Here is a 22,058-nt window from a genome sequence, read left to right as displayed (position 1 = left end):
GTTGCCTGTATATATGTATATTTGTTTGTACGTATTTATTACTCTATTTATTTGTTTATTTTATTTGCACATATTTATTCTATTTATTTTATTTTGTTAATATGTTTTGTTTTGTTCTCTGTCTCCCCCTTCTAGACTGGGAGCCCATTGTTGGGTAGGGACCGTCTCTATGTGTTGCCAACTTGGACTTCCCAAGCGCTTAGTCCAGTGCTCTGCACACAGTAAGCGCTCAATAAATACGATTGAATGAATGAATGAATGACCCCATGAGCCCTCGGACGCGAACCCCCGTGGGCCCCTCCCATCCCTGCACAAGCAGGGCCCGGGCATCCCCGGGGGCAGTGCCAGGAGCTGGTTACTCTCCAGGCCCCCGCCGAGGGCCGGGAAGACGTTCCAGCCTCAAAGCGCATGCAACCAGCGTCCCCCGGGCACCCACTAATCATTTAATCGATGGTATCTATCATTTTCCACTACGAAGGACACTGTGCTCATGGCCAACTGAGAGCCGTGGGCTGACAGGGTCTCTCCAGCGCCAGCCTCCCCGGGGCTGAAGCTACAGGGCGAGGAGCCCCCCACCCACGGCACCCGCCAACCCTCTTAGGGCCAGTAAGCTGCCAGTAATAATAATAATAATAATAATAATGATAATAATAATGACATTTGTTAAGTGCTTACTATGTGCAAAGCACTGTTCTAAGCGCTGGGGGGGGATACAAGGTGATCAGGTTGTCCCACGTGGGGCTCACAGTCTTAATCCCCATTTTACAGATGAGGTAACTGAGGCTCAGAGAAGTTAAGTGACTTGCCCAAGGTCACACAGCAGACATGTGGCAGAGCTGGGATTGGAACCCATGACCTCTGACTCCAAAGCCTGTGCTCTTTCCACTGAGCCACGCTGCTTCTCGTGGTGTCTCGCCCCCTCCTCCCTCACCTCCCTTCTCTCCTTGTCCAGCCCAGCCCGCACCCTCCACTCCTCTGCCACCGCTCACCTCCTCACTGGGCCTCGTTCTCGCCTGTCCCGCCGTCGACCCCTGGTCCACGTCCTTCCCCTGGCCTGGAAAGCCCTCCCTCCACACATCTGCCAAGCTAGCTCTCTTCCTCCCTTCAAAGCCCTACTTAGAGCTCATCTCCTCCAGGAGACCGTCCCAGACTGAACCCCCTTTTTCCTCTCCTCCTCCCCATCCCCCCAGCCTTACCTCCTTCCCCTCCCAGCCCCTGTATATATATTTGTACAGATTTATTACTCTATTTTACTTGTACATATTTACCATTCTATTTATTTTGTTAATGATGTGCATAGAGTTTTAATTCTATTTGTTCTGACGACTTTGACACCCGTCTACATGTTTTGTTTTGTTGTCTGTCTCCCCCTTCTAGATTGTGAGCCCGTTTTGGGGCAGGGACCATCTCTATCTGTTGCCAACTTGTACTTCCCAAGCACTTAGTCCAGTGCTCTGCACACAGTAAGCACTCAATAAGTATGATTGAGTGAATGAAGGAGTGGAAGAGGGGCGGGGAAAGTGGGAGAAGGGGGAAGAGTCACGAGGACCCTTACGGTCTATGTTTTCTCCCTTGTCCATCTCCATCCCTCCTTTCCCTTTCTCCTTTCCCTCTGCTCATTTTCCTCTCTTCTCCCTCAGCCCACCTTTCCCCACACCCATCTAGGCCCTTCCTTGCCAAGAGTCCGGCAGGGTCTCCCTGGGTGTTTGTGTGTATGTGGCTGGAGGAGTAGACTCAGTCAGATTTGGCTATGAAGTCTCCTCATCACCTGACAAACACATCTCTACTTTCCCCTACCTCGTCCTCTGCCGTTTTTTAAAATGGCATTTAATAATAATAACAATGATGGCATTTATTAAGCGCTTACTATGTGCAAAGCACTGTTCTAAGCGCTGGGGAGGTTACAAGGTGATCAGGTTGTCCCATGAGGGGCTCACAGTTTTCATCCCCATTTTCCAGAAGGGGTAACTGAGGCACAGAGAAGCAAAGTGACTTGCCCAAAGTCACCCAGCTGACAAACGGCGGAGCTGGGATTCGAACCCATGACCTCTGACTCCAAAGCCCAGGCTCTTTCCACTGAGCCACGCTGCTGTATTTGTTAAGCACTTACTCTGTGACAGGCATGGTACTAAGCTCTGGGGTAGAGACAAAACAGTGCTTTGCACATAGTAAGCGCGTAATAAATGCCGTCATTATTATTATTAAACTAACCAGGTTGGGCACAGTCCCCGTCCCACAGGGGGCTTGCAGTCGTAACCCCCGTAAAGTGACTTGACCAAGGTCGTACGGCAGATAAGTAGCAGAGCTGGAATTAGAACCCAGGTCTTTCTGCCTCCCATGTCTAGCTTCTGTATATCTGGCTCCCTCTTTTCTTGCACACTTGGGCTCCGGCTTCTTGAGGCGAGGCAGGAGGGGCCTCTGGGATGGTCTAGGGTGGCCGGACCCCTCGTCCCCGGCCTTGCATCATCATCAATCGTATTTATTGAGCGCTTACTATGTGCAGAGCACTGTACTAAGCACTTGGGAAGTACAAATTGGCAACATATAGAGACAGTCCCTACCCAACAGTGGGCTCACAGTCTAAAAGGGGGAGACGGAGAACAAAACATATTAACAAAATATATCCGACATATCCGACAGATAATGACTCTCCCCATCTTCAAATCCTTATGGAAGGCCCGTCTCCTCCAAGAGGCCTTCCCTGACTAAGCCCTCATTTGCTCGTCTCCCACTCCCTTCTGCATCGCCCTGATTTGCTCCTTTCACTCACCCCTTCCTCAGTCCCACAGCATATCGGTAATTTATTTATATTAATGTCTGTTTCTCCCTCTAGATTGTGAGCTCGCTGGGGGGCAGAGAATGGGTCTCCCAACTCTTACTCTGTACTCTCATTCATTCATTCAATTTATTTATTTATTTATTTTACTTGTACATATCTATCCTATTTATTTTATTTTGTTAGTATGTTTGGTTTTGTTCTCTGTCTCCCCCTTTTAGACTGTGAGCCCACTGTTGGGTAGGGACTGTCTCTATATGTTGCCAATTTGTACTTCCCAAGCGCTTAGTACAGTGCTCTGCACATAGTAAGCGCTCAATAAATACGATTGATGATGATGATGATGATTTATTAAATGTGTCTGTGTGCAGAGCACTGTACTGAGCACTTGGGAAAGAACGATACAACAATAAACAGTGACGATCCCTGCCCTTAGTAAGCTCTCAATAAATATGATTGAGGGATTACACCCTGCTGCTGCCCCCAAGTAGAATTTCATAATAATAATAATAATAATAATAATAATGATAATAATCATATTTGCAAAGTGCCAGAAACTGTACTAAGCCCCCTGGGAGCCAGGACTCGGCTGGATGGGTGGCGAGAGGCTGCTGTAGGTGCTTGAGGGTCTGAAGGGGGAGAGTGTAAGGCTCCCGATGGGGTGGGGGCTAGTATGGCAGGAGGAGCCCTGGTGGGGGGCACTTGGGGCCAGAGGGTACCTGGGGCTGTTGGCATATGGGTTGGGGAGAACGTGGGCTGGGGAATGGGTGATGCCGGTGTTCTTAGGGACCCAAATAAATGGGAGCTTGACCTGGGGGCGATAATAATAATAATAATAATAAGATTTGTTAAGCACTTACTTAAAGCAGAAGCAGCGTGGCTCAGTGGAAAGAGCCAGGGCTTTGCAGTCAGAGGCCATGGGTTCAAATCCCGGCTCCGCCACTTGTCAGCTGTGTGACTTTGGGCAAGACACTTCACTTCTCTGTGCCTCAGTTCCCTCGTCTGTACAATGGGGATGAAGATTGTGAGCCCCATGTGGGACAACCTGATCACCTTGTAACCTCCCCAGCGCTTAGAACGGTGCTTTGCACATAGTAAGCGCTTAATAAATGCCATTAATAATAATATACTTACTATGGGCCAAGCACTGCTCTAAGCACTGGGGGGGGAGACAGGGTCACCAGGTTGTCCCACATGGGGCTCACAGTCTTAATCCCCATTTTTACAGATGAGGTAACAGGCACAGAGAAGTGACTTGCCTAAAGTAACAGCTGAAAAGCGACAGAGCCGGGATTAGAACCCATGACCTCTGTCTCCCAAACCCGGGCTCTTTTCACTGAGCCTCAGTTGTGGTATTTGTAAAGTGCTTACTATGTGCCAGGCACTGTAGAGTACGCACTGGGGTGGATACAAATTGGGTTTGACTCAATCCTTGTCCCACTTGGGGCTCATAGTCTCCATCCTCATGGAGGTAACTGAAGCCCAGAAAAATCAAGTGACGACCAAGGTCACACAGCAGACAAGAGCCGGAGCAGGGATTAGAAGCCATGACCTTCTGGCTTCCCAGGCCCAAGTCATCCCAGGCCCAAGCTCCATCCACTACACCAAAGCTGGAAGAGTCGGGTGTTGAGTCAAAGAAGCAGGGGAAGAGTCGGGTGCTGGGCTGGGGGCAGGCAGCTGAGTCCTGGCTATGGTCCTGGCCCCCCTCACGCCGCAGGAAGACCAGGCATTCTTGGGGCCCTGGTCCGATCCACACAACCACTGAGCCCGATGGAGGGGATGGGGCGGGACGCTTGGCAGCCGGAAGGGAACGGAGGCGGCGGAGGGGTAGGAGGAGAAGCTGCGCCGGAGACGGCTGGATTAATAATAATAATTTTGGTGTTTGTTAAGCGCTTACTACGTGCAAAGCATTGCTGTAAGTGCTGGGGAGGATACAAGGTTATCCCATGTGGGGCTCACAATCTTAATCCCCATTTTACAGATGAGGTAACTGCGGCACAGAGAAGTGACTTGCCCAAAGTCACACAGCTGACAAGCGGCAGAGCCGGAATTTGAACCCATAGCCTCTGACTCCCAAGCCCGTGCTCTTTCCACTGAGTCACGCTGCTTCTCTAAGCACCCCCCCTTCCCGAAAACCCACCTCCCACTCCCTCCAGGGCTCACAGAGACCCTAATAAGCCTTTTGGCTGCTTTGGCTGCTGTTTCCACTTTCATTCGGCCCACCCTCACTCCTGCCCATCCTGTTCCAGAGACCCACTTCCCCAGAGACTAGAGCCCAGGAGAAAAGGGGTCCCAACTCTGCAGGGAGGAGAGCAGCAGGGGAAGGGCCGGAGGTCTTCTGAGATTCCTCAACCAACACCCTCCACCCCCAGCTTTCCCTCCCCCAGGAGTCCTCGCCTCTAACCGCTCCCCGGAGAACTGAGGCCACACTGCAGAGTCAGGTTCGAGTTCTGATTTATTTTGGGGTGCTGTGGCTGCTCCCAGGTTGGGGCTCAGGGGGAACCCAATCTTGCCCCTAAATCCTGGGGGAAGGGGAGGAAGGCCCCACCCAGATGAGAAATTCAAACCTTAAAAAAAAATCACACAAGCCATCTGAGCGAAGTCGGGGGAGAGAGGGATGATGGGGTGGGGGGTGGGGGGAATCCCCAAACCCAGATGTGGGCAGAGACACAAGACTGTCACCCCTCACCCCTTTTATTGCTGCAGAAAGAGCCTCAGATCCCAGAGGGAGAGTCAGGAGAGAACTAGGGGGGAAGGTCTGGACCTCCCCCACTGACCCCCGACTCTGGGCACCTCATCCTCCCGCCCCCACCCCTTTCTGGGGAGGCGAGAGGGGGTGGCTGGGCTCCACCAGGGAGGTGGGATTTTCTCACAAGTGCTAAAGGGCCTGCCTCAACCAGACAGACACCTTCTCAAAGGGTCGGAAGCAAGAAATGGGGGCGCGGGAGTGGGCCGGGGTCTACCATTCCTGGAGAGAGCGGGGGAGGCCGAGGACCCCGTCCAGTCTGCAGGGGGGGGAACCGGAGGGGGCGGGAGCTCACTCGGGCTGGGCCGCGGCCCCATCTTGCTCAGGGGGCTGGGGAGCTTGCCCTTCCCCCTCAGCCTCTTCCTGCTCCTCGTCAGACGCCACCCCTTCCTCGAGGCGGAACACCTGGCGCACTGTCCGCGTGGTGAAGGTCAGGGGACCGCGGCTGAAGAGCCAAAGGCGACCGAGGCAGAAGGAGACAAGTAGAGAGAAGCCATGTAGCCGAAGTGCCCGGGAAGGGGAGAGGCGCAGAGCGGAGGAGGCCCAGGCCGACAGAGGCGACCAGGCCCTGGTGTTCCCCTACCCTGGGACTCCCCTTCCCGGTCTGTCCCCCAGCCACAGGGCCTGGGGTAAAGAGTGGGGGGCACTGGGGGCCAGTGATCAGGTCTCCAGGGTCCTATGTGCGTGGAGGAGGGGAAGAGGTAGTGGTGGGGAGAGGGGGTGAGGACCGGGTGGGGGGGAGAAGGGAGGAGGGGGGTGAGGGCTTGGGTGAGGGGTGGCAGAAAGAGATGAAGAGAGGATGAGGGCTAGGAGAGGATGAGGGCTGGGAGAGGAGGTGGTGAGAGATGAGGAGGGGGTGAGGGCTAGAATGGGGGCTGGGGAGAGATGAAGAGGGGGTGAGGGCTGGAAGGGGAAATGTGGAGAGACTAGGAGGGGGTGAGGGCGGGGAAAGACGAGATGGGGGTGAGGGCTAGAAGGTGGGCTGGGGAGAGATGAGGAGGGGGTGATAGGAGCGATGAGGAGGGGGTGAGTGCCGGGAGAGATGAGGGGCGGGCAGAGGCCATACCGGAGCCTGTTGCGCAGGGTGTTGACCTCACGGTTCATGGACTCGGCGGACTCGGTGACATCTTCCAGCTCGCGCTGCAGGCGGCGGCGGCCGGCCTGGGCCCGCGACACCTCCTCCTCCGCCTCTTCCAGCTGCCGCTTCAGCTGCTTCACCCGCAGGGTCCCTTTCTCCAGCTGTACTTGTCACGGGGAGGCCAGGGGTGAGGGGTCCGGCAGGCAGGCCCCCCGCCCGCCCTGGACCCCGTCCCTCCTCAGAGAAGCCCGAGGGGCTGCAGGGGCATCTCTGGCCCTCACCTGGTCCCGGAACTGGTCAGCCGCCCGCCGCTCCTCCTCCACCTGCAGCACCACTTCCTTCAGACGCTTCTCTGCCCGGCGTACCAACTTTCCCGACAGGATCCGCTCTCTGGGGACATGAAGGGATGGAGAAGGCCTGGTCAGCCTCCCGCACCCCTCCTCAGCTTCCTCCTTCTCCCCCGGCGGAGAAACTCCTCGCTCTCGGCTTCAAGGCTGTCCATCACCTCACTCGCTCCTCCCTCACCTCCCTTCTCTCCTTCTCCAGTCCAGCCCACACCCTCCACTCCTCTGCCACCGCTAACCTCCTCACTGGGCCTCGTTCTCACCTGTCCCACCGTCGACCCCCGGCCCACGTCTTTCCCCGGGCCCTGAATGCCCTCCCTCCGCACATCCACCAAGCTAGCTCTCTCCCTCCCTTCAGAGCCCTACTGACAGCTCACCTCCTCCAAGATGAGCCCCCTTTTCCCTCTACTCCTCCCTATCTGCCCTACCTCCTTCCCCTCCCCACAGCACTTGTATATATATTCATACAGACTTACTCTATTTTACTTGTACATATTTACTATTCTATTTATTTTGTTAATGATGTGCATAGAGCTTTAATTCTATTTGTTCTGACGACCTTGACACCTGTCTCCACGTTTTGTTTTGTTGTCTGTCTCCCCCTTCTCGACTGTGAGCCCGTTGTCGGGTAGGGACCATCTCTATCTGTTGCCAACTTGGACCTCCCAAGTGCTTAGTCCAGTGCTCTGCACACAGTAAGCGCTCAATAAATACGATTGAATGAATGAATGAAGGACCCCACTGGACACGACCCGACCTGGTCTCCTGCTCCAGCTGCTCCTCGGCTTGGGCCAGTTTGGCTTCCAGAGCGGCAATGAGGGCCTTATGCCGGGCCCGGGCCCCGGCGTCCTCTTCGCCCAGCCGCCCGCGCAGTTCCTGCACCTGCCGCTCCAGCTGCTGCCGTGCGCTCTCTGCCTTGGCAGCGAAACTCCGCTCCGTGGACAGCTCCGTGGTCAGAGACTCCACCTGCTCCGGACGGGGGCAGGATCAGGATCCAGGCCGGCGTGGAAGTAGGGGGCAGAGGGAGGTCAGAGGGGTGAGAAGCGGTGGGGAGGAGGGAGGGCAGAGGTTCAACAAGGAGAGAGAACTGCGTGGCCTAGTGGAGAGAGCCCGGGCCTTGGAGTCAGAAGGACCTGGGTTCTAATTCTGGCTCCGCCTCTTGTCTGTTTTCTTTAATGGCATGTATTAAGCGCTTACTATGTGCAAAGCACTGTTCTAAGTGCTGGGGAAGATACAAGGTGATCACGTTGGCCCACGGGGGGCTCACAGTCTTAATCCCCATTTTACAGATGAGGGAACTGAGGCACAGAGAAGAGAAGTGACTTGCCCAAAGTCACACAGCTGACAATTGGCGAAGCCAGGATTTGAACCCATGACCTCTGACTCCAAAGCCTGGGCTCTTTTTCACTGAGCCACACTGCCTCTCTTGCTGTCTGTTGTGTGACCTTGGGCAAGCTCCTTATCTTTTCCGGGCCTCAGTTACCTCATCTGTAAAATGGGGATTAAGAGCATAAACCCCATGTGGGACAGGGACTGTTTCCATCCTGATTACCTTGTATCTACCTCAGCATTGAGAACAGTGCTTGGCACATAGTAAGCACTTAACAAGCACCATTATTATTATTATTATTACAGAGGGGCGAGGAATGGAGAGATGGAGGGAGGACAGAGAGGCGAGGAGTAGGGAGGAGGGGGAGGAAGAAGAGTGAGAAGGAGGTAGGTCACAGGGCAAGAAAAGAGGGCGAGGAGTGCGAAGGAGTGGGAAGGTGTGGGGAGGAGGGGGGAGAACAGAAGGGTGAAGAGGAGGGAGGACAGAAGGATGACAAGGAGGAAGGACAGAAGGATGACAAGGAGGAAGGACAGAAGGATGACAAGGAGGAAGGACAGAAGGGTGACAAGGAGAGAGGACAGAGGGGTGAGGAGTGGGGAGGAGGTAGGTCAGTGGGCGACAAGGAAAGAGGGTGAAGAGTGTGAAGGTGTGGGGAGGAAGGGGGAGAAAAGAAGGGTGAGGAGGAGGGAGGACAGAAGGATGATGAGGAGGGAGGACAGAAGGGTGACAAAGAGAGAGGACAGAGGGGTGAGGAATCGGGAGGAGGGAGGTCAGTGGGCAACAAGGAAAGAGGGCAAGGAGTGCGAAGGAGTACAAAGGTGTGGGGAGGAGGGGGGAGAACAGAAGGGTGAGGAGGAGGGAGGACAGAAGGATGGCGAGGAGGAAGGACAGAAGGGTAACAAGGAGATAGGACAGAGGGGCGAGGAGTGGGGAGGAGGGAGGACAGAGGGGCAAGGAGAGGGGAGCAGAGAAGACAGAGGGCAGGGAGTGGGGAGGAGGAGGGCAGGCTGGGGGGCAAGTGGGGTTGCCGACCTGCAGCAGAAGCTTGCGGTATCTGTCGCTGACCAGCTCCCCAGTGCTCTGCTCCTCCTCCAGTTCCTCTTCCAGCTGCCCCAGCCGCCCCTCCAGCCCCCGCTTCTCCTCCAGCCAGGCCGCCCTGAGGGGAACAGGGACGGGGAAGGGGTGCAGGGGTGGTCAGAGACCGGGGCTCCTCAGTGTCCAGGGGAACTTCACGCAGATGGGAGAGATGGGGAGGGCTTGGGGGGATGTGGTGATGTGACCCACTTGCTTAGGTTGCCGTTGGCCACCTCGTCAGCCATGTCGTCCCTCTCCTGTTGCGCCTGCCTCTTGGCCCGGTCGGAGGCTGCCAGTTCCTGAGTGGGGGTTAGGGGGTGAAGAAAGAGATGGACCGTGGGGCGGGGAGTCGGGGGGGAGGGGGCAAGGAAGGGAGGAAAAGCAGGTGTGGGAGACAGGAAAGTTTCACAATCATTACCAGCTCCATCCGTGCTTCTCCCCAAATCCCCCACAGCGCTTATGTCCACAGCCTTTACTTCCCCTTCCTATCATTTATTTTAGCGCCTGCCTCCGCCCTCTAGACCGTAAGCTCCTTGACAGCAAGGAATGTGCCTACTAACTCTGTCATGCTGCACGTTCCCTAGCACTTAGTACAGTGAGCGCTCCATCCATACCATTAACCATTCTCTGCCCTTCTCCCACTCTGCAGTTTCCCAGGCTCTTCCCCAGGCACCCCCCCCATCACCTCCTGCAGCCGCAGCAGCTCGGCCTCCAGCCCCTTGAGCCTCTTCTCGCTGTCTCGGGACTGAGTGAAGATTTCTTCTCGGGACGTCCGGGACTCTTCCACCTCTCGCCACAGCTCCTTCATATGCAGCTGGAGGAGGGTAGGGGTGTATCAGGGTGCGTCAGGGTCACCCCCGGCTCCCCGTCAACAGTCGGAGGACAAAGAGCCAGATAAAGGGAACCAGGGGAGGCCCTCCCGTCCCCCGCCCAGCCTCCCCGCCCCACCAGAGCCTCTCCGTTCCCCCCAAAGGACTCCCTTGGCCCTCTCCCTGCCCTTCCCACCCTCCTGGGGGTCTCACCTGCAGCTTCTTGAGCTGCTTCCCAGCCTCCTCTCGGCCCTTGACGGCGCCTTCCGCCTGGGCCTTGAGCTCCTCCAGTTCCGTCTCTGCCTTCTTCCGGGCGGCCATTGCCACCGCCCGCTGCTTCCTTTCCTCATCCCGCTCCAGCTCCACTTCCCGCAGCTGGGACGAGGGGCAGGGGGATGAGGGGACTGCCCCGGGTGTCCCTGGACTTCCCGCCTCCCTCTCAGCCCTACTGTACCACCCTCTCCCAAGTGCTTAGGCCAATTCTCTGCACCCACTTCGTGCTCCGTAAATCCCGTTGATCGATTCCCTGCTCTCTCCCCTGCCCCATACTCCTTTCCCTTTCCCAGTCGTTAAGGACACAGTCAGGCCTAGTGGAAAGAGCCCGGGCCTGGATGTCAGAGGACCTGGGTTCTAATCCCCACTCTGCCGCTTGTTCGCTCTGTGACCAAGGGCAAGTCGCTTTGCTTCTCTGTGTCTCAGTTCCCTCATCTGCAAAATGGGGATTCACTACCTGTTCTCCCTCCTACTTAGACCATTCATTCATTCATTCAATCATATTTATTGAGCGCTTACTGTGTGCAGAGCACTGTACTAAGCGCTATGAGCCCCAGCTGTGATTCCAGTGCTTAGCCCCAAAGTAAGTACTTAAATACCACAGTTATTATTATTATTATTACTATCATTATTCCTTCTGGAGACTGATCAAGGATACGACATTCAACCTTCAACAGTGGCACCCCCGAGAACGCTAATAATAATAATGATGGGATTTATTAAGCACTTACTATGTGCAAAGCACTGTTCTAAGCGCTGGGGAGGTTACAAGGCGATCAGGTTGTCCCACAGAGGGCTCGCAGTCAATCCCCATTTTACAGATGAGGTAACTGAGGCACAGAGAAATGAAGTGACTTGCCCAAAGTCACACAGCTGACAATTGGCGGAGCTGGGATTTGAACCCATGACCATTGACTCCAAAGCCCGGGCTCTTCCCACTGAGCCACGCTGCTTCTCTACTCGGATGGAAGCAAAATCATTGTCCTGCTTGACGTACCAACCTCGCAGTTAGGGATGTAACATCTAACACCCACAGCACCTGTATATATGTATATATGTTTGTACATATTTATTACTCTATTTATTTATTTATTTTACTTGTACCTATCTATTCTATTTATTTTATTTTGTTAGTATGTTTGGTTTTGTTCTCTGTCTCCCCCCTTCTAGACTGTGAGCCCACTGTTGGGTAGGGACTGTCTCTATATGTTGCTAGCTTGTACTGCCCAAGCGCTTAGTACAGTGCTCTGCACACAGTAAGCGCTCAATAAATACGATTGATTGATTGATTGATTGATGATGATGATAATGTTGACGATTGAGGTACTTAAGTGCTTACTACATGCTAAGCACTGGGGCAGGTACAAGTGTGTCAGAAGGAAGACTAGGGATTGAATCTAGACTGTGAGCCCGCTGTTGGGTAGGGACCGTCTCTATATGTTGCCGACTTGTACTTCCCAAGCGCTTAGTACAGTGCTCTGCACATAGTAAGCGCTCAATTAATACGACTGACTGAATGAATGAATCCCCATCTGACAGATGAGGAAACTGAGGCACAGCAAAGTTACATGACTTATCCAAGATCACACAGCCAGCAAGTGGCACAGCCAGGCCTGTTTTGGGGTTTTTCTCTAATTATTTGTTAAGCGCTTACTATGAGCCGGCCACCGTTGTAAGCCCTGGGGTAGATGTAGGTTGATCAGATTGGATACAGTCCTGGTGGACCTACATGGAGCTCACAGTCTTCATCCCCGTTTTTTTACAGATGAGGTAACTGAGGCCCAGAGAAGTTAAGCGACTAGCCCAGGGTCACACAGCAGACATAATAATAATAATAATAATAATGGCATTTGTTAAGCGCTTACTATGTGCAAAGCACTGTTCTAAGCGCTGGGGGGGTTCAAGGTGATCAGGTTGTCCCACCTGGGGCTCGCAGTCGTACTCCCCATTTTACAGATGAGGTAACTGAGGCTCAGAGAAGTGACTTCCCCAAGGTCACACAGCAGACAGGTGGCGGAGCCGGCATTCGAAGCCATGACCTCTGACTCCAAAGCCCGGGCTCTTTCCACTGAGCCACGGTACTGGGATTAGAACCCTTCTAGATTAGATTAGATTGAACCCTTCCCCTTCTAGACTGTGAGCCCATTGTTGGGTAGGGACCGTCTTTATATGTTGCCAACTTGTACTTCCCAAGCACTTAGAACAGTGCTCTGCACACAGTAAGCGCTCGATAAACACGATTGAATGAATGAATGAATGAACCCAAGAACTTTGACTCTTCTTTCCACTAGACCAGGCCGCTTCTCCTTTGCGTTGCTCTCGAACTCGACACCAAGTATCACCGAGCGTGCTGGGATAGGGTGGCCGGTCGGAGGCCGTGCCTTGCTCCTCTCCCGCTCCCACTTCTGCTGGCTCGGCCCAGATCCAGTCCCCTGGCGCCGCCCCGGCCCAGCCCACCTGCTTGGCCAGAAGCTTCCTTCGCTCCTCCCCGGCCTCATCGCGGCCCTGCAGCTCACGCTCGTGCTGCGCCCTCAGCGCCTGGGCCGTGACCTCCAGCCTCAGTTTCCCATCCTCAGCCAACAGCAGCTCATCTTCCAGCTCCGCCAGCTGGGCGCGCAGCTCCGCGGCCTGCTGTTCGGCTGCCCGCCGGGCCCGTTCCAGTTCGTGCACCTGCCGGGAGGGATGGAGGGTCGGCGGGTGGGATGGGTGGGGGGGGACCGGGGCGACCTGGCAGAGCCGCGGGGGCCGGGGGGATGCCTTACGCTCTTCCCCACGTCGTCCTTGGAGCTGACCAGCTCCTCCAGCTCGGCCCGCAGGGTCCGGTTCTGCCGCTCCAGATCCTCTCGCTGCTCCTTCTCCTCCTCCAGGGCCCGAGCCAGGGCCAGCGCCCGGGCATCCCGCTCCCGGCCCTCCGCCTCCGCTCGCTCTCGCTCCTCCACTGCCCGCTGCACCGCCGCCTTCTCCTCCGCCAGCAGCTTTGGGGGACGGCGGACGGGGGCAGACGGAGATGGACAGAGGTAGGCGGGGGGCGGATGGTCGGTGGCAGAGAGGACCAGAGATGGGAGCGGGGAGAGGGATGCAGACACAGGTGGGGGGAGAGATGCGGACACCAGGGTCAAGGTCATGGAGATGGGGAGGGGGAAGCAAAGAGGGGAAGTGTGTGGGGGTTGTGTGGGTCAATCTGGTCAGCCAATCATATTTAATAATAATAATAATAACGATGATGGCATTTATGAAGCGCTTCTAGACTGTGAGCCCACTGTTGGGTAGGGACCGTCTCTATATGTTGCCAACTTGGACTTCCCAAGTGCTTAGTACAGTGCTCTGCACACAGTAAGCGCTCAATACATACAATTGATTGATTGATTACTATGTGCAAAGCACTGTTCTAAACGCTGGGGAGGTTACAACGTGATCAGGTTGGCTCACGGGGGGCTCCCAGTCTTCATCCCCATTTTACAGATGAGGGAACTGAGGCACAGAGAATTGAAGCGACTTGCCCAAAGTCAGCTGACAGTTGGCGGAGCCGGGATTTGAACCCATGATCTCTGACTGGAAAGCCCGGGCTCTTTCCACTGAACCATGCTGTGCCGAGCACTGTACTAAGTGCTTGGGAGAGTACAATATAACAGTATAACAGACACATTCCCTGCCCACAATGAGCTTACAGTCGTGTGTGCAAGCTTAGTACAGCGCTCTGCACACAGTAAGCGCTTAATAAATACGATTGAATGAATGTGTGTCTGTTGGGGGGGCGGTGCAGAATCTCCTTCCTTTTCCAGGTCTTCCAGCCTCATTCCCCACCCCGCCCCGCAAAAACACATGCACACACTTGGGGCACATCTTAGAAGGAAGATGCCAGAGGGGTTGGGTGGGACACGCTCAAGGTTAGTATGGGAGGTGCCCCTCTATGTCCCGGGGTCAGAGGTCACCCCCTCATCCCTCTCCTCCAAGTACCTGGTCAAACTTCCTCTGCTTCTTCTCCAGGCCGCCCACCAACTGCCGCTGTTGCTCCAGTGCCATGGTGGCATCGTCCAGCTCCTGCTGCAGCCGGCGCCGCCCCCGCTCAGCCCGCTCGGCCGCCTCGGCCCGCTCATTCAGCCGCTGGGCCAGCACCTCCACCTCCCGGGAGGCCCGGCGCCGGGCCTCCTCCCCGGCCTCGGCCGCCGCCGCCTCCTCCTCCTGCTTCCGCCGCCACTCGGACAGCTGCGCGAGGGGAGGGAGAAGGAGGGTCAGGCCTGGTCGGGGGCATCTCCTCTCCCCCGGCCACAATCCCCTCCCCGCGGACCTGGAGCTGGGTGGCCTGCAGCTGGTGACTGGCGCTCTCCTTGGCAGCCACTTCCTCCTCCAGCTGCTCGCGCAAGGCTGCGGCCTCGCTTTCCAGCCCACGCACCCGCGAGCCCAGCGCGAGCTTGGCCCGGGTCTCCTCCTGCAGCAGCTCCTGGGGGGTGGGAGCGGGGGGCAGTCTGTCAGGGAGGAGGACGGCGGGAAAGCTGGGGTTTGGAGGGGGATGGAGGGGCGGGAGAGGTCGGATTCGCTGGGGGTCAATGGGAGAAGGGCAGGGTGGGAAGGGGGACGGCACAAATAGGTGAGGGGAAGCCCAGTTTATCACCAGGGAGCCCAAGGATGTGGGACCGAGGGCCTAAGGTGGGTTGGCTGAGGGAGATGGGTGGTGGGCAGAGGAGGCGGAGGGTGGAGCGGGGAGGTAGAGGCCGGAGACGTCAGGCGTCGGGGAACACAGGGCACCTGGGAATCATGCAGCTGGGCCTCCACGCTACTCAGCTCCTTGCTCAGCTTGATGGCCTTGGATTCTGCCTCGCCCAGAGCCCCGGACACGCTCTCCAGCTCGGCCTGCGGACGGGAGGACGGGGCGTGGTGACCGTGATGGCAAGGGGGATGGCGCTGGTGATGATGGGGATTGTGACGGGGAACGATGTTGGCGGTCTCTCTGTCGCCCCGACTAGCTCCATTTGCTCTACCCCCCACCCCGCCCCACCGCACTTAGGGATCGTCTTTATATGTTGCCATCTTGTACTTCCCAAGCGCTTAGTACAGTGCTCTGCAGACAGTAAGTGCTCAGTAAATATGATTGAATGAATGTATTTAGGTACCTATTTATAATTCTATTTCTTTTTATTAATGATAATAATAATAATAATAATGATGGCATTTATTAAGCGCTTACTATGTGCAAAGCACTGTTCTAAGCGCTGGGGAGGATACGAGGTGATCAGGTTGTCCCACATGGGGCTCACAGTCTTCATCCCCATTTTACAGATGAGGTAACAGGCACAAGAAGCTAAGTGACTTGCCCAAAGTCACCCAGCTGACAACTGGTAGAGCCGGGATTTGAACCCATGACCTCTGACTCCAAAGCCCGGGCTCTTTTCCACTGAGCCACGCTGCTTCTCTAAATGATGTGTATATATCTATAATTCTATTTATTTATAATGATGCTACCGATGCCTGTTTACTTGTTTTGATGTCTGTCTTCCCCCTTCTAGACTGTGAGCCCGTTGTGGGCAGGGATTGTCTCTATTTCTTGTTGAATTGTACTCTCCCAAGCGCTTAGTACAGTGCTCTGCAGACAGTAAGCGCTCAGTAAATATGATTGAATGAATGTATTTAGGTACCTATTTATAATTATAATTCTATTTCCTTTTATTAATGATATGTATATATCTATAATTCTGTTTATTTATAATGATACTACTGATGCCTGTTTACTTGGTCTGATGTCTGTCTTCCCCCTTCTAGACTGTGAGCCCATTGTGGGCAGGGATTGTCTCTATTTCTTGTTGAATTGTACTCTCTCAAGCGCTTAGTACAGTGCTCTGCAGACAGTAAGCGCTCAGTAAATGACTGAATGAATGTATTTATGTACCTATTTATAATTATAGTTCTATTTCCTTTCATTAATGATATGTATATATAATTCTATTTATTTATAATGATGCTACTGATGCCTGTTTACTTGTTTTGTCTGTCTCCTCCCTTCTAGACTGTGAGCCCATTGTTGGACATGGACCGTCTCTATGTGTTGCCGACTTGTACTTCTCAAGCGCTTAGTCCAGTGCTCTGCACACAGTAAGCGCTCAATAAATACGATTGAATGAATGGTCTCTAATAACGATGGCATTTATTAAGCGCTTACTATGTGCAAAGCACTGTTCTAAGCACTGGAATTGTACTTCCAAAGTGCTTAGTCCAGTGCTCTGCACACAGTAAGCGCTCAATAAATACGATTGAATGAATGAATTGTCTCTAATAATGATGGTATTTATTAAGCGCTTACTATGTGCAAAGCATTGTTCTAAGCACTGGAACTGTACTTCCCTAGTGCTTAGTCCAGTGCTCTGCACACAGTAAGCGCTCAATAAATACGATCAAATGAATGAATTGTCTCTGTTGCTGAATTGTACGTCCCGTGCTCAGTCCAGTGCTCTGCGCACAGTAAACTCTCAATAAATACGATTGAATGAACGGTGGTGGGGACAGTGACGGTGATGACGGTGAATACGATGGTGAAGGGGACTCTGTCAGTGATGGTAGTGATGACGGTGAATGCCATAGTGGTGGCGATGGTGATTCATTCAATTGTATTTATTGAGTGCTTACTGTGTGCAACAAATAGAGCAATGAATAGAGGTGATGATGGATATCGAGATGGTGGGGACCATTGTGACGATTGGTGAAGGAGGGGAGCGGGTAGGACGCTCTTTTCCGGGCCAGGCTCTGCCCCACCCCCAAACCCAGGAGGCCTTCCCAGACTGAGCCCCCTTTTTCCTCTCCTCCTCCCCATCCCCCCTGCCCTACCTCCTTCCCTTCCCCACAGCACCTATACATATGTTAGTACAGATTAATTACTCTATTTATTTTACTTGTACATATTTGCTATTCCATTTATTTTGTTAATGATGTGCATTTATTTATTTATTTATTTATTTATTTATTTTACTTGTACATATCTATTCTATTTATTTTATTTTGTTAGTATGTTTGGTTTTGTTTTTTTTTCCTCTGTCTCCCCCTTTTAGACTGTGAGCCCAATGTTGGGTAGGGACTGTCTCTATATGTTGCCAATTTGTACTTCCCAAGCGCTTAGTACAGTGCTCTGCACATAGTAAGCGCTCAATAAATATGATTGATTGATTGATTGATCTAGCTTTATCTCTATTTATTCTGACGACTTGACACCTGTCCACATGTTTTGTTTTGTTGCCTGTCTCCCCCTTCTAGATTGTGAGCCCGTTGTCGGGTAGGGACCGTCTCTATACGTTGCCAACTTGTACTTCCGAAGCGCATAGTCCAGTGCTCCGCACACAGTAAGCGCTCAATAAATACAATTGAATGAATGAATGAATCTAGCTTTATCTCTATTTATTCTGATGACCTGACACCCGTCCACATGTTTTGTTTTGTTGCCTGTCTCCCCCTTCTAGATTGTGAGCCCGTTGTCGGGTAGGGACCGTCTCTATATGTTGCCGACTTGGACTTTCCAACTGCTTAGTCCAGTGCTTCGCACACAGTAGGCGCTCAATAAATATGATTGAATGAATGAACGCTCCGCCTCCCCCAGGGCAGCCCACCGCCCGGTCCCCGGCACCTGTGTCCTCTGCAGCCTCTCGGTGGCCTCGGCTCGCGAGCGTTCCCCGTCTCCGGCCCGGGCCTGCAGCTCGGCCAGCTGGCCCTCCAGCCGCCGCCGCCGCTGCTCCCCCTCCTGCCTGGCGGCCTGTAGCCCCTTCAGGTCGGCCTGCAGATCGGACACTTCCGCCTCCAGGGACACGCGCATCTTCTCCCACGCCGCTTTGCCCTGCCAGAGATGGAGCCGCAGTCCTCAGCCCTGCCCCGGCCCCCTTTGCCCAGACTGAGCGGAATCCCCGCTTCCAGCCGCCCAGATCCCCCAGGGCTGACAGGTGGGCAGCCACCTCCCCCCAACCTCTCCCCCTCCGCAGCTCCCTCATACCCGTCGCGCCTGATCCAGCTGCTCCCCCAGCTCCCCCAGGGCCTGGGTCTGCCGCTGCCTCAGCTCCTGCACCACCGCCTCGTGGCTCCGGGCCTCCTCCTCCAGTGCCTTCTTCAACTCCGACACCTCCAGCTCCCTCTTGGACCTGACCGGCCACGGGCCAAGGGGCAGGGAGGGGGGTGTCCGTCACCACTCCTGGACCCTCCGGCCCTCGCCCTCCTTTTCTGACTCCCGACTTCCTCCCGGGTGCCACTTCTGGGAACAAGGGATCAGGCTGGCCCCCTTCGGCCCTGGACTTCACTGCCGAGTCCCAAGCATGGGCTTGTCCCATGTGGCCCCTGACCGTTTTCTCTGGGCAATCGACCCTCCCGTCCTCCTGAGCGGCTAGGCCAAGACCCAAGGAGTCCGGCTCGGCCCTGCCTTGGCCCCCTCTCAGCCCCCGCAGTCCAGCCTCACTCACCGGAGCTCCTGCTGGGCGTTAGTGGAGTCCAAGGTGTCCTCCAGTTCCCCCCTGAGGGCCTCCAGCTCCTCCCCAAGGTCCCGGCGCTGCTGCTCGGCCTTGGCCCGGGCCACTCGCTCCACGTCCAAGTCCTCCTGCGCTTCCGCCAGCCCCGCCTGGGCTTCCCTCAGGGACTTGAGCAGCCCTGCTCGGGCACCACCCTCCTCCTCCGCCCTGGCACCCAGCGAGCAGATGGAGGGTGGCGGGGAGAGAGACATGCGCTGGGTCACACAGCAGCACAGCCAACAGAGGGGATGGAGAGGTCACCACAGGGGTTGTGGGGCCGGAGGTCAGTGGCTGGAGTTGGGAGCTAGCGGGAGAGTGGTGTAGGAGGCAAACAGGGGAGCGGGAAGAAGGGTTAGTGTAGGGATGCCCTGGGGACTCTTGAGGGCCGAGGAGAGAAGGGGCTGGCGAGCAAGAGCCGGGGCTCCCGAACCACACCTGGCCAGCGCTGCCTGCAGCTCCTCTTCTTTGCGACCCAGTTGGGCCCGGAGTTCATCCCCTCGCTGCTGCGCCTCCAACATCTGCTCCTGCAGCTCCGAGCTCTCCCCGTCCAGGCGCCGCTTCAGCTTCTCCAGCTCCTGCCGCCCCTTCTCCTCCTTCTTCAGACGCTCTGCCGGGCAGAGGGGAGGGCAGAGGTCGCGGAGGGGGTAGGGGGACAGCTAGAGGTCACGGGCTGCGGTAGCGTAGCGGTCGCCGGGTCGCTCACCCTCCATGTCGGCGATGACCGCCTCATATTTGTGCCGCAGTTTGTTCAAACTCTTCACCTTCTCCTCCTCCTCGGCCGCTTGAGCCGAGAACTCGGACAGACGATCTTCCAGCAGCCGCCGCTCCTGAAACGATCAGCGCAGGGGTGAACGGGTTGGGTGGAGGGTGAGGGGCGTTCCCTCCCTCCTTCCCTGGGGGCCGCCCCCAGGTCCCAGGGCATCGCCCGCTCCTGGCTCCGGCCCAGTCCCACCTTGCCCAGCTTGGAGTTCTGGTCCTCCAGGAGAAGCAGATGTTCTTCCAGCTCCTTGAGCCTGGCCTCGGTGGTCACCTTCTCCAGCTGCAACTTCTGCCGGGCCCCCTCCTCTGCTTCCAGGTGCGACTCGAGCTCCTGGGAGAGGAGTCAGAGTTGTGGGGGGGGGACAGCACTTGTGGAGGAGGAATGGCCAACGCCAGAGAGTCTGGGGGCAGGAGGGGAAGGGGAGGGGGGAACACCGTTACCCCTTCATGTGCTTCTGGGACTTGTAGTCTTGGGAGCGCTTCTCAGCTCCCAAGGGCTTCCAGGACTTGTAGTCCTGGGAAGGAAGCAATGAGGCCTAGTGGAAAGAGCTTCGCTTAGGAGTCAGAGAACCTGGGTTCTAATGCCAACGCTGCCACGTGTCTGCTGGGTGACCTTGGGCAAGTCACTTCACTCCTCACTGCCTCAGTTCCTTCATCGGTAAAATGGGGATTCACTCCTCCTCCCTCCGACTTAGACTGTGAGCCCCTTGTGAGACAGGGACCATGTCCAGCTTAATTTACTTATATGCACCCCAGCTCTTAGAACAGTGTTTGTCACATATTAAGTGCTTAACAGATACAAAAAATAAAAAGAATAATGCCAACCGATAATGGGTACTGTTACTGAGCGTACGATTTCCACAAACATTCAGGTCGGCGCCCCAATCCATCAATTGATCGTATTCATCGAGCGCTTACTAAGTGCACAGCACCATACTACGAGCTCGGGAGAGTACAGTATAGCAACATAACAGAGTTGGTAGACAAGTTCCCTGGCCACAACAGGTTTACAGTCTAGAGAACGAGCTTAAGGGCAAAAGGGACCCCGGATCTCTGCCACCAAAAACACCCATTTCCCTGCTGCGGCTGTGCCGTGGAGGTGAGGCTTGTGATGCGGTCTTGGATGTGTCTGACACGAGTGGGGCTTGATGCAGAGAAGCAGCGTGGCTCAGTGGAAAGAGCCCGGGCTTTGGAGTCAGATGTCATGGGTTCGAATCCTGCCTCCGCCACATGTCTGCTGTGTGACCTTGGGCAAGTTACTTAACTTCTCTGAGCCTCAGTTACCTCATCTGTAAAATGGGGATTAAGTACTGTGAGCCCCACATAGGTCAACCTGATCACTTTGTATCCCCCCCAGCGCTTAGAACAGTGCTTTGCACATAGTAAGTGCTTAACAAAGAGAAGCAGCGTGGCTCAGTGGAAAGAGCTAGGGCTTTGGAGTCAGAGGTCATGGGTTCAAGTCCTGGCTTTGCCAATTGTCAGCTGTGTGACTTTGGACAAGTCACTTAACTTCTCTGGGCCTCAGTTACCTCATCTGTAAAATGCGATTAAGACTGTGAGCCCCCCGTGGGACAACCTGATCTCTCTGTAACCTCCCCAGCGCTTAGAACAGTGCTTTGCACATAGTAAGTGCTTAATAAATGTCATTATAAAAAAAACAAATGCCAACATTATTATTATTATTATTAAACACACTGGGAGACTGCCTTGCTGCTGCCGCTGGTTTGGGGGAGGCCACCTGCTCTGCTCTGCCAGGGACTGGAGGTGGGCAGAGAGGGAAGAAGCATGGCAGGTCCCTGCCCAGGGGGTTCAGAGACAGAGAGAGGAAGCCTGAGGCTCTGTGGGGGACGGGAGAGGATCAATTAATCAATGGCATTAATTGAGTGCTTACTGTGTGCAGAGCACTGGACTAAGGGCTTGGGAGAGTACAGAATGACAGAGGTGGTAGACACATTCCCTGCCATAACAAGCTTCCAGTCTAGAGGGGGAGACAGACATTAAAATAAATAAATAATTTATGGGACGTAATATTTAGCTATGTACATAAGTGCTGTGGGGCTGAGGGTGGGGCTGGTATCAAATATCCAAAGGTCACAGAACCAAGTGCACAGACGAGGCAAGAGGGAGGCCCAGAACGGAGAGGAAGGCCAGGACCCAGGCGGGTCCTGATGGGGAAACACCAACCCCAGGAAGAAGCAGTGGGTTCGGGTACAGAGTGTTGAGGAGCGGGGACACCGAGGGGGTCCCTGACTAAGCCCTCCTTTCCTCTTCTATTTCCTTCTGTGTCGCCCTTGCACTTGAATTTACACCTTTTATTCACCCCTCCCTCAGCCCCTCAACCCTCATGTTCACATCATTTATATTAACGTCTGCCTCCCCCTCTAGACGGGTAAACTCG

At 54.8% G+C, this 22,058-nt stretch overlaps 1 protein-coding gene across 3 annotated transcripts in view; it reads right to left on the bottom strand.

Annotated features, from left to right (window-relative positions):
* Positions 1 to 5,213: 5,213 nt before the first annotated feature.
* The window catches only part of MYH14 (myosin heavy chain 14), a 40,319-nt gene continuing 23,474 nt past the window's right edge, over positions 5,214 to 22,058 (bottom strand). For all 3 annotated transcript variants that reach the window (XM_038752274.1, XM_038752276.1, XM_038752275.1), the window contains 19 exons: positions 19,854 to 19,991; positions 19,605 to 19,728; positions 19,337 to 19,508; positions 18,857 to 19,069; positions 18,397 to 18,541; positions 18,037 to 18,243; positions 15,177 to 15,281; positions 14,719 to 14,871; positions 14,388 to 14,636; positions 13,193 to 13,405; positions 12,888 to 13,100; positions 10,371 to 10,532; positions 10,034 to 10,162; positions 9,559 to 9,647; positions 9,307 to 9,430; positions 7,702 to 7,910; positions 6,882 to 6,990; positions 6,589 to 6,761; positions 5,214 to 5,967 (listed from right to left, as the gene is read on the bottom strand). In XM_038752274.1, the coding sequence (XP_038608202.1) occupies positions 5,814 to 5,967; positions 6,589 to 6,761; positions 6,882 to 6,990; positions 7,702 to 7,910; positions 9,307 to 9,430; positions 9,559 to 9,647; positions 10,034 to 10,162; positions 10,371 to 10,532; positions 12,888 to 13,100; positions 13,193 to 13,405; positions 14,388 to 14,636; positions 14,719 to 14,871; positions 15,177 to 15,281; positions 18,037 to 18,243; positions 18,397 to 18,541; positions 18,857 to 19,069; positions 19,337 to 19,508; positions 19,605 to 19,728; positions 19,854 to 19,991 (3,081 nt within the window). In that variant the 3' untranslated portion in view covers positions 5,214 to 5,813. The remainder of the gene's footprint in view (positions 5,968 to 6,588; positions 6,762 to 6,881; positions 6,991 to 7,701; positions 7,911 to 9,306; positions 9,431 to 9,558; positions 9,648 to 10,033; positions 10,163 to 10,370; positions 10,533 to 12,887; positions 13,101 to 13,192; positions 13,406 to 14,387; positions 14,637 to 14,718; positions 14,872 to 15,176; positions 15,282 to 18,036; positions 18,244 to 18,396; positions 18,542 to 18,856; positions 19,070 to 19,336; positions 19,509 to 19,604; positions 19,729 to 19,853; positions 19,992 to 22,058) is intronic.

Source organism: Tachyglossus aculeatus, chromosome 10 (genome assembly GCF_015852505.1).
Source record: "Tachyglossus aculeatus isolate mTacAcu1 chromosome 10, mTacAcu1.pri, whole genome shotgun sequence".
Classification (NCBI taxonomy): domain Eukaryota; kingdom Metazoa; phylum Chordata; class Mammalia; order Monotremata; family Tachyglossidae; genus Tachyglossus; species Tachyglossus aculeatus.
Note: the sequence above shows the minus strand (reverse complement) of the source record. Positions and strands in the feature narration are given on the sequence as shown.